This window comes from Onychostruthus taczanowskii, unplaced genomic scaffold (genome assembly GCF_017590055.1).
Source record: "Onychostruthus taczanowskii isolate IOZ18803 unplaced genomic scaffold, ASM1759005v1 scaffold63, whole genome shotgun sequence".
In the NCBI taxonomy this organism is placed as follows: domain Eukaryota; kingdom Metazoa; phylum Chordata; class Aves; order Passeriformes; family Passeridae; genus Onychostruthus; species Onychostruthus taczanowskii.
The window spans coordinates 3,255,296-3,267,357 of record NW_024504012.1 but is presented as its reverse complement, the minus strand read 5'-3'; the positions used below and the strand labels follow the sequence as shown (position 1 = coordinate 3,267,357).

The 12,062-nt window shown below is 40.9% G+C and overlaps 1 protein-coding gene across 1 annotated transcript; it reads right to left on the bottom strand.

Moving 5' to 3' along the window:
- Positions 1-4,083: 4,083 nt before the first annotated feature.
- On the bottom strand, positions 4,084-6,960 carry LOC121344270 (14 kDa phosphohistidine phosphatase-like). Its single transcript, XM_041420078.1, has 3 exons — positions 6,731-6,960; positions 5,761-5,885; positions 4,084-4,258 (listed from the first exon to the last, which is right to left on the bottom strand). Exons 1-3 carry the CDS (start codon positions 6,858-6,860, stop codon positions 4,166-4,168), a joined length of 348 nt encoding a protein of 115 aa, XP_041276012.1. The 5' UTR covers positions 6,861-6,960; the 3' UTR covers positions 4,084-4,165.
- Positions 6,961-12,062: the final 5,102 nt, after the last annotated feature.

Sequence of the window (12,062 nt, the reverse complement as noted above, 5' to 3'; positions counted from 1 at the left end):
TACTGTGGCTGAATGAGATAAATTTAGCATCCAAAATTAGTGCAAGAGGCTTTTCTCAAAGGTTGGGTAGCCTAACTGCAGCCAGATTCAGGCAGGGACCACACACCTCTGAGCTCTGCTGCATTGCCAGCAGAGGGGGATGTGATTGTATTTATCACTCGTGGGGATCTCAGAAATCCGTGTAATGTTTCCATGTGTAATGTACACATGACATATTCAAGCCCTTTAAAGAGTGTAACAGTATTAACTACTGTGGTCTGTAAATTTTCACATTCAGATTCTGTCATATGCTAAGAAAATTTCAGCAAGGAATTAGAAAAAGCCATGCTGGTTTAGAAGCTGACTTGAAAGAATATTCTACACAGGATAAGCTCCTTCTACCAACCAACAAGCCTACAAATGAAATACTGGAGGATGATAGAACTGAGCTTTAGCAGACAATTAGAAAAGGAGATAAACTGTGCTATTATAGGAGTTTAATAGATTGCTGTACTGTTTTAAACAAGATTTTTCCAGAAATGAATTGCCCCTTTTTCTAAACTTGCTGGGGGTAGTACTGAACATCCACACCTCTTCAATCTTTCCACAGCAGTTTGGCAGGACAGAAAGCACTCAGAAAAGCCTGCCATACAAGGCACTTCCCTAGGCTGAAGACAGTGATGTTGCTGAAGAAATCACTGCAGACAAACACCCAAAGAACTATACAGCCTGGTCTTGAGCACTCACTGCTACTGGCAATTCAAACAAAAAAAGGAAATCCACTGCATGTTTTGCCCTGGCCAAAACCAGACAGAAAGCTCTAAGAGAGCTGTTGTCATCATGCACTGCTTTACCAGGTGCCCTTGCAGAAATACAAACTTGGAGACAGTGGCCACTGCTGTAAACTGGATGCAAGGTTCTTCAGTGTAGAGCAGAAGGAAACAGTCTGAGGGGATGGCAAGAAACTTAGTACAGCAGTGATCTAAATCACTTTAATTATGCCATCAAGTTCCCATCACTGATGGCTCCGAAAGTCAATCCCAAAGTTCCTATTTTGAACCTGCTGCTATTAAGATAAAGTTGTAAAGGATTTCCTGTACTTCACAGAAGAGCCTTCACTACTGTTTCAGACTATTTTAAAGGGATGCTTTGGAAACTACTGAATTTAGCCTCTCATAGGATAGGAGAGGGAGGAAAAAAGTCAGTTTTGCCATGACTGCCATGGTGCTTTGGAATTTTTTGCATTAACTCTGAAACTCAATGATGATAACTGCTGACTACAGAATGAGGAACAAAAAAAAGTTTTAGCTTTGGCAAATCCAGAAGGTACTGTTAACAGCTCTTTTTATTTTTTTTCTCTGCCAAAACAGAGCAACTGGAAACAAATGGGGTACCATTTGTCATTTTTCAAACTCAATCCTAAGATAAATCATGGCTTGCACTGAATAGGTTGTTCTACACCTGCTAGTCTAGTGAGAAACATACCTCAAGTAATAAGTGTTGACCACCATGACAAAGAATATGGTTAGGAACAAGAATCTCATGTAATTTTGGATGAATAAATGAAGAAGGTACTTAAAATCTTCTACTATAATATTTCCTCTTGGTAATATTCCACTATCAAACTCACCATCTTTGGTTTAATTACTATGCCTTCACTCAGTATTTGGTTCAAACATAGCTGCTTTTGTGCAAGTACAGAATCAGAATTTTTACACTTCAAGGGAAGAATGGCAGAGCCACAATCTTATTGTGACTGCACACCTGCAAAACAAATAACCCCACATTATAATTAGCTTCCCATTTCAGAATCTGATTAGAGAATGGAAGATGCTTTTTCTCAGGTTCAATCAGCACAATTAGCATTGGGATTTCCATATTTGAGATGAGTTCTGTTCTTAGAATTCAGCAGGTACATGCTGAGAGGAAACAGAATTCAACACTTAGTTTTGTAGGCTGTTGATGTTTCAACTTCAAATAATACTGATTTCCCTCATCTATGTTCAGGCTTGCTCTACCTGAAAAATCCTCACCACCCTAGTGACCAGTGTCCTGCTCCTCTTCACAGACTGGAATAGAAGAAAATAAATGTTTCACTCCTTTGCAACACCAGGGAATGACCAGGGAAATTAAATTGCCCCAAATGACACTGCTCTAAAAAAATAACTGAACTGGGAGGTGCCTCAAAGTTTGGATTTTTTTTTATGACACATTAAAATCTTTCTTCTCTGAAGAAATAAAAGGTAGAGATCAGCTGGTAACTCAATTTTGATCAGCTTACTCCAAATCATCACCATTTTTCTCCCCTCACATTTTGAACACGTCATTACAATAATAGGTCCCGTGTAAATTATGTCTTTCCTGTAAGTATTGTGGAGACAAAGATTAAAATCACTCATTAAATACCTCAGGAAACTAAATTGAAAGGCTTGTTTGTTTTAACACAGTTATCCCTAACTGATGACTTCCATTTGAAGACTATTTGCCAGTTTTGGGAAATGAGGTTATTTAAAACTCAGGCTTGTATCCTGGCAGCTACAGTTATTTTACTAAATCTTAGAGGAAGAAGAGCCCTTGACAACAGAGCTGGGAAGTGCCTGATTTGCAGGTTACTGACCTGTGTGCTATTCTTGGTTATTAGGCACACAGGCTCTGAAATCAAAATCTTGTTAAGTAAAATCAATCCTGCCATCATTACCACAGTATCTGAAGTGCAGCCAGATAATCATTGCACAGGAACTCAAAGAGAAGCACAAAGAGCAGATGCAAAAGCAGGCAAGGGTGCTGGAGGGGAAAATCCAGGCTGCAAGTGGGGGGAATCTGGTGCCAACCAAGAGAACTGTAGCACCAGGTTCAGGAGATTGTGTTCTGAGAAGATTATTGGGATGGAGACCCCTGGAACTCTTCTGGTGAGGACTGGACTGAAAGGTTTGAAGATAAGAACAGAAAATTCCTCTCCACCCAACTGAAACAAAGGCACAGAAAGGTGGTTTAAGAGGGATCACAACTGTAAGAAGGGAGTAACAGCAGGATTTTTGGTGATAGAAACTGGCCTACAGTGTCTCAGATTTCCTAATTTGTACTGTTAGAGTCACTTGCATGCTGAAAAGGACAGGCTTCTCCTATACCACCAGATACTGCTGGGTAAGTGCAGCAGGAACCACAGAAAAGGGAAGAATTGATATAGAATTGCCTCTGGAAGTCAGCAAACCTTCAAGACAGCAAGCTAATAAATTCACAAATTAATTAAATGAAAAGTATTATGAAACAAAAAGTGAAAATTGTAGCAAGTAATTTCATAACAAACAAAAGGCAACATCCTGCCACAACAAGAGGGTAATGTTAGCTAATTCAGACACTGTCAAGGTGTAGTGAGGAGGTGGTTCACTACAACATAATTATGCTAGGAAAATAAAAACAAAAAAGCATTATTAAATTCACACAAATCAAAGCAGTCCTGGGGAATCACAATGAAAGAAGCATTGACAGAATTTTTACCTTGCCACCAGTCTGCTGCAGGGAAGGTTCTTACAGGAAAATCAAATATCATGATCATTACTTCTGCAGAATACTAGATTTTAAAATCATTGAGTAAATAAAAGATTTGGATCATTGGTGAAGAACTGTAACAGTCAACCCCACCCTCCACACCAATTTTTTTAAAATGTGGGTAAGATGAAAAGCCTAAAAAGTAATAGAAAAACAAATTGAAAACACTGAGTGAAGAACTGTAACAGTCAACCCCACCCTCCACACCAACTTTCTTACAAACGTGGGTAAGAAAGATGAAAAGCCTAAAAAGTAGTAGAAAAACAAATTGAAAACACTGTGGGGTCAAAAGACCAGTGAACAGGTTTAGTCCAGTGGTGTTTGAAGTTGGTGGTAAATCCTTAGGTATCCTACAATAGATCAGAAATGGGACTGGATGAAAACAAAGGTAAGATGGTGTGGGAATGTTTAACTAAAGGGCACATCAAAAGGAAAGGAAAAAGGGTTAGAACTTCAGAGTCTGCACAAAGGAATGATCTAAAAAATAAGATATACCTGAGGGCTATATTACAAACTATGGCAGAGTCCAGTTACTCCAAATTTATGGTTACATACTTAGAACACACATTCAATTTTATTTATCAAATTTACCACAGCTCACATTTACCAGGTTGGACTTCTCACTGTGTTCACAAATTTATTTCTTGTCATCTGACCATGTAATTTCATAATCTGTGTACTCTTTCTTCAGTATCTCTACAGTGACTGAGTGATCTGCTTTTCCATAGCCCTGCAAGACAGAACAAATTGGACATGGACATTAACTCTTCAGAACCATTCAGTTCTTACCAACACAAGTTGTTCACATGCAACTCAGAAATTCTAAAAAAGTTACTCTTGCAGTGTCATGTTTTATTTTTCTATTATCCTCTCCAATTCCCTCCTCTCCAAATCAAAATTCTACAAAATAAATGAAGTGGGGTCAAATAGAAAATGCATTTTCTACACAATTTCTCCAGCAGAAAGCCTGCTTTAAAATGTTCCCACTGTATTTATGGAATGTTGCTTTAAACCACAGAGATTGCATTGACCCACTTTAATGTCTGAGCACACAAACAGCTGATTTGGCTCAACTATGGGAAAGGGAATAAGCAAACAAGTGTGAGCATTGGAGCACTAGTCTGGCCACTAAAGAAATCAGAGTCTTCATGTTTTATTTATTTCCCATCCTGCCTTTGCTGATAATAACACAATTTTAAGTATCTGTGCTCTTCAGCCACTGCAACCCCAAGGTAAGGTCAGATGACCCATGTGGTTTTTAGCCCTCATTTAAAAATCACTGGTCACAGTGTTACTGTTTCACTGAAATTTAAGGCATCTGTGGTCAAAGTGGCCTCTCCATTATTGTCTTACATTCAGAATTATCTTGATTTCTTATTTCAGAACTACACATAACAACAGTGCAGTACACTGATAGAAATCCGTTATTTACAGGTTATTTTTTTCCCCATAATATTTCACATGAAAGTTTACTTACTTTAGTTACTGAAAAAAAAGAGCCCAAGTTTGTATTATCAAACAAAACTATTATTCATCAGTGACGGACAGCCCCAAAGAGGAGCAGCTTAAATAAACAAGCATTTAAACTGAAAAGGTTAAAGTTGATGCATTATAAAATGTAAGCTTTTCAAGAATAACAGATAACACAGTTATAGTCAGTTGGAAAGCAACAGATCCATGGCTAACTCTTGCCTTGGCAACCACTTTGAAGACCTCATCCAGCCTTAAAAAGAGCAGCACAGCTCCAGAAGAAGTTAATGATTATTTCTCTGGTTTCACTAAAACACCAAGGTACTTCTGTTTTAGAGTCTGACACCAAACCTTCAAGTCAAAAGAAGCATTAAACCTTATTACATAATTAATGTTTTAACTTTGACCTGGGACTGAGGTCATCTGAGCCCCAGGGTCTCCACCTGACAGAAGCCCTCATGGCAATAAAACTCCTTCTACCTGATGCTCCTCCATGAGCATCAAGGCACCAAAAGCAGAGAATAAAATCTATTTCTCAGACTGCAAGAGTTGACCACTGCCTCTAACACTTAATTGGGCAGCTAGATTAATAATATAGGTTTCCTGCCCTAAAACTATTGTTTTTCTAATCTACCTCACAAGTGAGACAGGCAAGAATGTTTAAAATGTGATGTAAATTGCCAAAAGCCACCATGCTATTAACCAAAAATCCCAGAGCATCAGAGACAGAAGCATTTCAAGGAAAATGAGAGATGCACTTACTGTTGAGAGCCCAAATACCCTGATTTTCTTGTCTTTGCTATTATGTTCAATTTTCCCTCCTCCGAGGCACTTGCATTCATATCCCAGCTTTTCCATCTCGGGATTTACTTTTTCAAATATATGATCTGCACAAGAAGAATGGTGAGAGACATTAGAACAGGAACTAGGCATTAAATAGTCTAGAACTCATTTTTGGCTACTTTCTTATTTCACCTACAAAGCAGGGAGGTTTCTCTTCAGAGGCATAGAAAAGCTGCAGCTGAAGCAGTTAAAGTTTTTTAGTTAGTTAGCATATATCATTCTCCAAAATGAGGCTGATTGTGTCAGGAAAATTAAATAAACTTCTGGTGTTTGTGGATTACATCCAAAAAGGAGACAGAGGAGTCCTATAACTTTGTTCAAATGAAGGGACAGGTCATGGGCATTTCCCGTGGGGTCTCTCAAGTTGTTATAGGACACAGCCTCCTTTTTATCCTAATTTTCCAGCAGCATTTCTCTTTCCCTTGAAATGTACAGACCTCCCCAATCACCTAACAGACCCCTTTTCTAATGTGTACCCCCCCCAACCTTTTTTCTTTTTCCTTGTGTGTCTGTTTTCTGCAAATGCAGGGATTTAGCACAGTCTTGAGTAACAGTCCGTGTCAATCAGTGGAATTCCATAGGAATTTATGGTTCCCCCTCACACTGCTTCTTTCACCTCTCAGTATCTGCCATTATCTACCATCAGGCCCGCGCCTTGCAAAGACACCTCCTCGTTCCTTTCAGCTGGGTTCCGACACGGCACATGACAGATATATTGCCCCAGTTTTCCTATCACACGGGGGACGCAGAAAGTGAGGAAAAGGGGACTTTTGAGATATTTAGGCCAGGGCTCCCGCTCCGCCTCAGACCCGCCGGGGTCCGGCGGCCGCGTCCCGCCGGGGGGGCCCCGCTGCCCGCTCGCCCCCGCGCCCCGCGGGCCGTCACGCACTGTGGAACTCGGCCGCCTTGGTGCCGCGGACGATGTCCCGCTGCTCGCCGCCGCCCGGGCGCTGCAGGCGCACCAGGATGTACTTGAAGGTGCCCTCGGGGTCGATCTCCACCTCCCGCACGGCCGCCATGGCGCTGCCGCCGCGGGGCCTAGAAGGCGGCGGGGCGGGGCGGGCGCCATGGCGGCCGTGAGGCGGGCTGTGGGCGGCGGCTCGCCGTGAGGGGACGGGCGGTGGCTGTACGGCTCCTTGAGGTGCTCGCCGATAAAAACGTGCCGAGTTCTATCGCTAGGTCAAGTTGCAAAGCTGCACTTCTGCAGATCACTCTTGTCTTGGTGGGTGCATACGGCCTTAAAAATAGCAGCGCAGCATCTGCTTAAAAAGAAGTAAAGGACTCTTTCTCTGGTTTCAATGAAACACCAAGGTTGTTCTGTTACAGAGTGCGACAACGAATCCCCAAGTCAAGAGAAGCATTAAACAAATATAATCAACGTTTTAACTTCTGACCTGGGACTGAGGTCATCTGAGCCTCGGGGTCTCTACCTGACAGAAGCCTTCACAGCAATAAAACTCTGCTTTTACCTGATGCTCCTCTGTGAGCGTCAAGGCACCAAAAGCAGAGAAATGAAGTTTTTTGCATGGACTACCAGAGCAGGAGTTGCCTCTAACACTGAAAGTGCCCTTCAGAGAGCTCTTGTCCTGCAATCCCTCCCTTTGCAACCGTGGGCTCTTCTCCATTTTCCTCAAGCTGGGACTTTGTAGGAGGCACCTGCAGGGCCAAGGCAAAGCAAAATGTTTATGCCAGAGCAGAGGTCACAGGGGGCTGGTAGATCTAGCAGCCAATATTCCTCAGGTTATGTTTTACTGAAGCTGAATAAGAAATACAGCACAATAACTCGTGGTTTCTTCATTTTATAGGTGCACCTGATGATTTGGGCAAGCCCCACGCGAATTGGTCATACAGTCACAGATGTGTAGAATGAATAATTTCATAGAATCACTGAATGGTTTAGGTTGAAAGGGACTTTAAAGATCCTTTATTCCTACCCCCTGCTATGAACAGGAACATCTTCCACCATCCCAGGTTGCTCCAAGCCCCATCCAGCCTGGCCTTGAACACTTCCAGAGATGGGACATCCACAGCTTCTCTGGGCAACCAGTACCACAGTCTCACCACCCTCACAATGAAGAGCTTCTTTCCCATATCCAATCTATGCAGATTTTCTTTCAGTTTAAAGCCATCCCCTTTTGTTACTACTTCACTGAAGACTAAATCTGTAATATTTACCAAAGAAAAAAATAATTGCTTTCATGCAGTGCTGAAGTAAGAGCATACTTTGTATCAAGTGTTTACTCCAAAATCAGGGAAATTTCATATTTTAAGACTAGAAATTTTTTTTAAAACTTCAAAACATCTGGTACTTCCACATAACTACATTTTAAGTTACATTGTAGATAATTTCTAACTAAACTATTTTATTCTTTTCATGCATACAAATATTTAAGTTATTGTTGAAATTAATTTGTCCATCAAGAAGAGCTTTAAAATCTAAAACTAGTACTTGAATACTTTCTCTAAACACACAAAATGCTATATAATTTAAAATAGAATGAAAAACATCAGTAAGCAGAGGAGGAGTACATACCATATAAATATAAATTTATTAGTATTTAGAGAGAAGATAAAGGTAAATATAAATTGGTGGCTAGTTAGGCTATTTTGAAATTTGTTACTTTACAATTAAAGCTGCTTCTTAAGCTACTTTATTCACTACAATAAACATTAATTTAAAAATTCCAAGCATTTTGTTATTTGAGAAACTGTTGTTAGTTACCTTGTTGTGCACAGAGCAACAGCAAACCCAGGAGAGGAAAAAAAAAAAGCCCAGAGCCCTAGGGAGCTGAACCCTTACTAACTAAATTTTAAGGGATGAAAAGGTGTGAAGGGCTTTAAGTAGAAACCTAGCTCCTGCCTCAGCTGTTTTGGATTTTCAAGGCAGGCAGAGAAAGTGATAAAACCTGTGCCTAGTTAGGCTAATGAGGCTTAGAGAGTCTTGTGGAGTTGAGGTGCTTGCTTAAGCTTGCTTTGTCTAGCACTAAAGGTCTGTAGGATTAGTGCTTTAAGTTTATTTCTAGTAATCTAGGAAGGTCTGGTTTGGTCGTGGTTGGTTACTTTGTTTACCAATCTACCCTAATATCTCACGTTCTGATTTATCCTGTACTAACAAAGTGTTATGGAAGCTGTTTGTTTCCACGAATTCTGTTTTTTCTTTTTCACTGGAATGGTTTCCTTCATTTCCTCAAGCACAGAAATCTGTTGCGTGGCTGCGAAAACCTTTATTGCCCCATTTCAGTTACGATGCACGAAAGGAACTAGCAACAAACAATAGTGGTGAGGATGGCAAAGGAAATACTTGTGGCATGCCTTAGAAGCTAAACTTGAATTTTCTCTCAACAAGGAGGGCAGACATCAGGCTTCATCCTACATGAGTTTGAGCAGATAACTTTGTGATTTAGTAATAGTCCCAGCAGAGTTTTTAAAGAGTCCACATCTCTTTAATGCTTCTCCCTTCCCAAGCACCCATTTTATCCGAGAGTAGTTTCCTATGCCATCCCAGCTATAGGAGCTTCCTGCTGGCTCTTTTTAGGCTGTGGATGAAAATTCCCCACTGCTGGTGGGAATTGTTGGTGTGTCACTTTGTGGGCCTCAGGGGTACAGAGAGGATGGCATGGGGTGACAGGGGTCTTCAGCCAGACACAGCCTGTCTCCAACAAAACTGCTCAAAGGGACTTTCCTTTTGTCCTGGGCTTGGCACTATTTTCTGAAAAAATTAAGGTTGTTTGGTCAAGCGACATCTTGTCTCTTTGCAGCGGAGTCCTAAAAAACATTGTTTGGGTCTTGTTTTCCATTGCAGTTTGCAGGATTTGGATTGCTCCCAAATGACTAAAATCGCTCTGTTTATGTCCTTCCTACCATCAGATCCTGTGAGCCAGGAGTATCCTAATGCCAAAACATCTTCATTTTTTTAGCAATTTAAATTCTAAATGGCAAATTACTAGAAAAGTAATATTACTGTTTTGCAAGGCTGTTAACTGCACACTCTGCTGCAGTGAAACTCAACACGGGATTCTCTCAAGCCATTGGATCAATCCAGGCTACTAGAATCAGGAAAAGGGAAGCAATCACTTTGAGCTCCAGGTGTATAAATTTCTCCTTTTATTGAGCTCTCTGACAGAGAGCACAAGATGTAAGGATACATTTAGCCCATGCTTGTATTACAGGAAAATATTAAGGAAAGGCTTTTGAAGTAGGTGCTTTCCATCACACGTAACCCTCACACAACAGAGAAAGCAAAATGAAGGCTAATGTTTAGCTGTACTTGCAAATTTATCTTATTCCAGGGTGTGAGTAACCCTGGGATTGATCAGAAGAATTCATAATACGCTTGTGCAAAGGAAATGCACTGTTGTAGATTCTGCCATGGACATCAAAGATCACAGGTCTTCTTTGCTGCTTGGCCCATTCAATTTAATAGGATTTAATAAAGATTCTTCTTCTACAGCTGTTGATTAGCAGCTCCTCAGATTAGCAAAGAGGCCAGAACAAATGCAGGATAATAACATTATCTCTCTTGGGATTAACATCTTTGGCGTCTGTGAAGGACCTTTTCTGGACCCCTCATATCTTGCTTTCATAAATAATGATCCCTTTCAGAAACTGAACAAGATCTGGGGAAAACCAAGTTTTGTTCTGCTCCTCATAGAAGGCAGTTTTATAACCCCATTGCTCTGCTGGCTAAAAACCCCTTCTAATTTCTGGTCTACATTTATTCACAAAAGGTTTTTTTTATCCATTTGGAGGTTTTTTACCAGCTGTATCTGTCTATATACAGAAAACTTCTGAGCACCTTCTTTACTTTTCTGAGCCTTCCTAGCTGCTTCCTCTTCCCCAGGCTTAAACACAAATTTCTAATAGGCTTCTGGAGAGGTATTTCTTTAGAAGGGACCTTATGGCATGTATCTATTCCTTGAAAAGCCTGGACTTTCCTACCAGGAGATGTCATTCTCCTGGCTCTCCTTCTGAGTGATCATAAATATCACCAGACTGTCACAGGGTTGTTTGAAGTGAGAGAGCACAGGACATGCCCAGAATCTATTGTATTTGCAGGGCATCCCTGATGAAGGCAGGAATGATGCATCTGACTTTATGTTCTCAGAAGGCTCATTTATTATTTTATTATACTATATTATACTAAAGAATACTATACTATACTAAAGAATACAGAAAGGATACTTACTGAATGCTCAAAAGATAATAATGAAAACTCGTGACTCTCCCCAGAGTCCCAACACAGCCTGGCCCTGACTGGCCAAAGAGAGAAAACAACTCACAGCAGAATCCAGTGAAACAATCACCTGTGGGTAAACAATCTCCAAACACATTCCACAGGAGCAAAACACAGGAGAAGCAAATGAGAGAAGAATTGTTTTCCTTTTCTCTGAGGCCTCTCAGCTTCCCAGGAGAAAAACCCTGGGCGAAGGGATTTTTTCAGAGAATGTGAATGCCACACAGAATCCCCTTGTTCAATGAACAGCTCTCTAGGTTTGTTTCCAGGGCTCTGCTGTCCTTTGGTTGTCCTTCCCTGCTCTCGGTGTCTGTGCCTTGCACCATATGTTGGGGGCAGCATGGAAGCAGTGTGCAGGTGATGGTTCCTGAGGCCCAGCTGTTCCTTTGTGGTCTGCAGAGACAAACAGTGTGAATGAGCTGTTTAATTGATCAGAGTTCATTTATGTGGGATATGTGACATCCTGGATATCAGGACGGGCCTTTCAGCTGCCTTTCTTCAGGATAAGCTCACACATTTGCATTCATGGAGTAGAGAGATGAGGGGGTTTTGATTAGTAGATTTAGGGCTGGAGGCATTCAGCAGGGAAACCATGCCCTTCCTTTGTCATGGTATTGGGATTGCAGCTCTGAAGAAAAAATCAGATTGAAGATGATGGATGGGGAGTGTAATGGTATGAAGTCTTACTAGCATAATTCTGGACATAAATTCAAGTTATGTCCTTTGACTTAACCTTTAGATAAACCTGTGTCTGTCTTTGACTCTAGAGGATATAGAGCATCTGCACTCCTAATTTACTTATCTTCAGGTGGGCATAAATCTGGATCTTTCATTTTATTTTGAGATTAGGGTAGCTTCCCCACTGTACTTATGTACCCCCATTGTGGGGATTTAGATTAACTGCACTCTTAACTGAGTGTCTGAAGTGCCTGAAGTAAGAATGTTGTATGCCAGCCCAGTATTATTTTATAGCTGGTAAATGGCAATT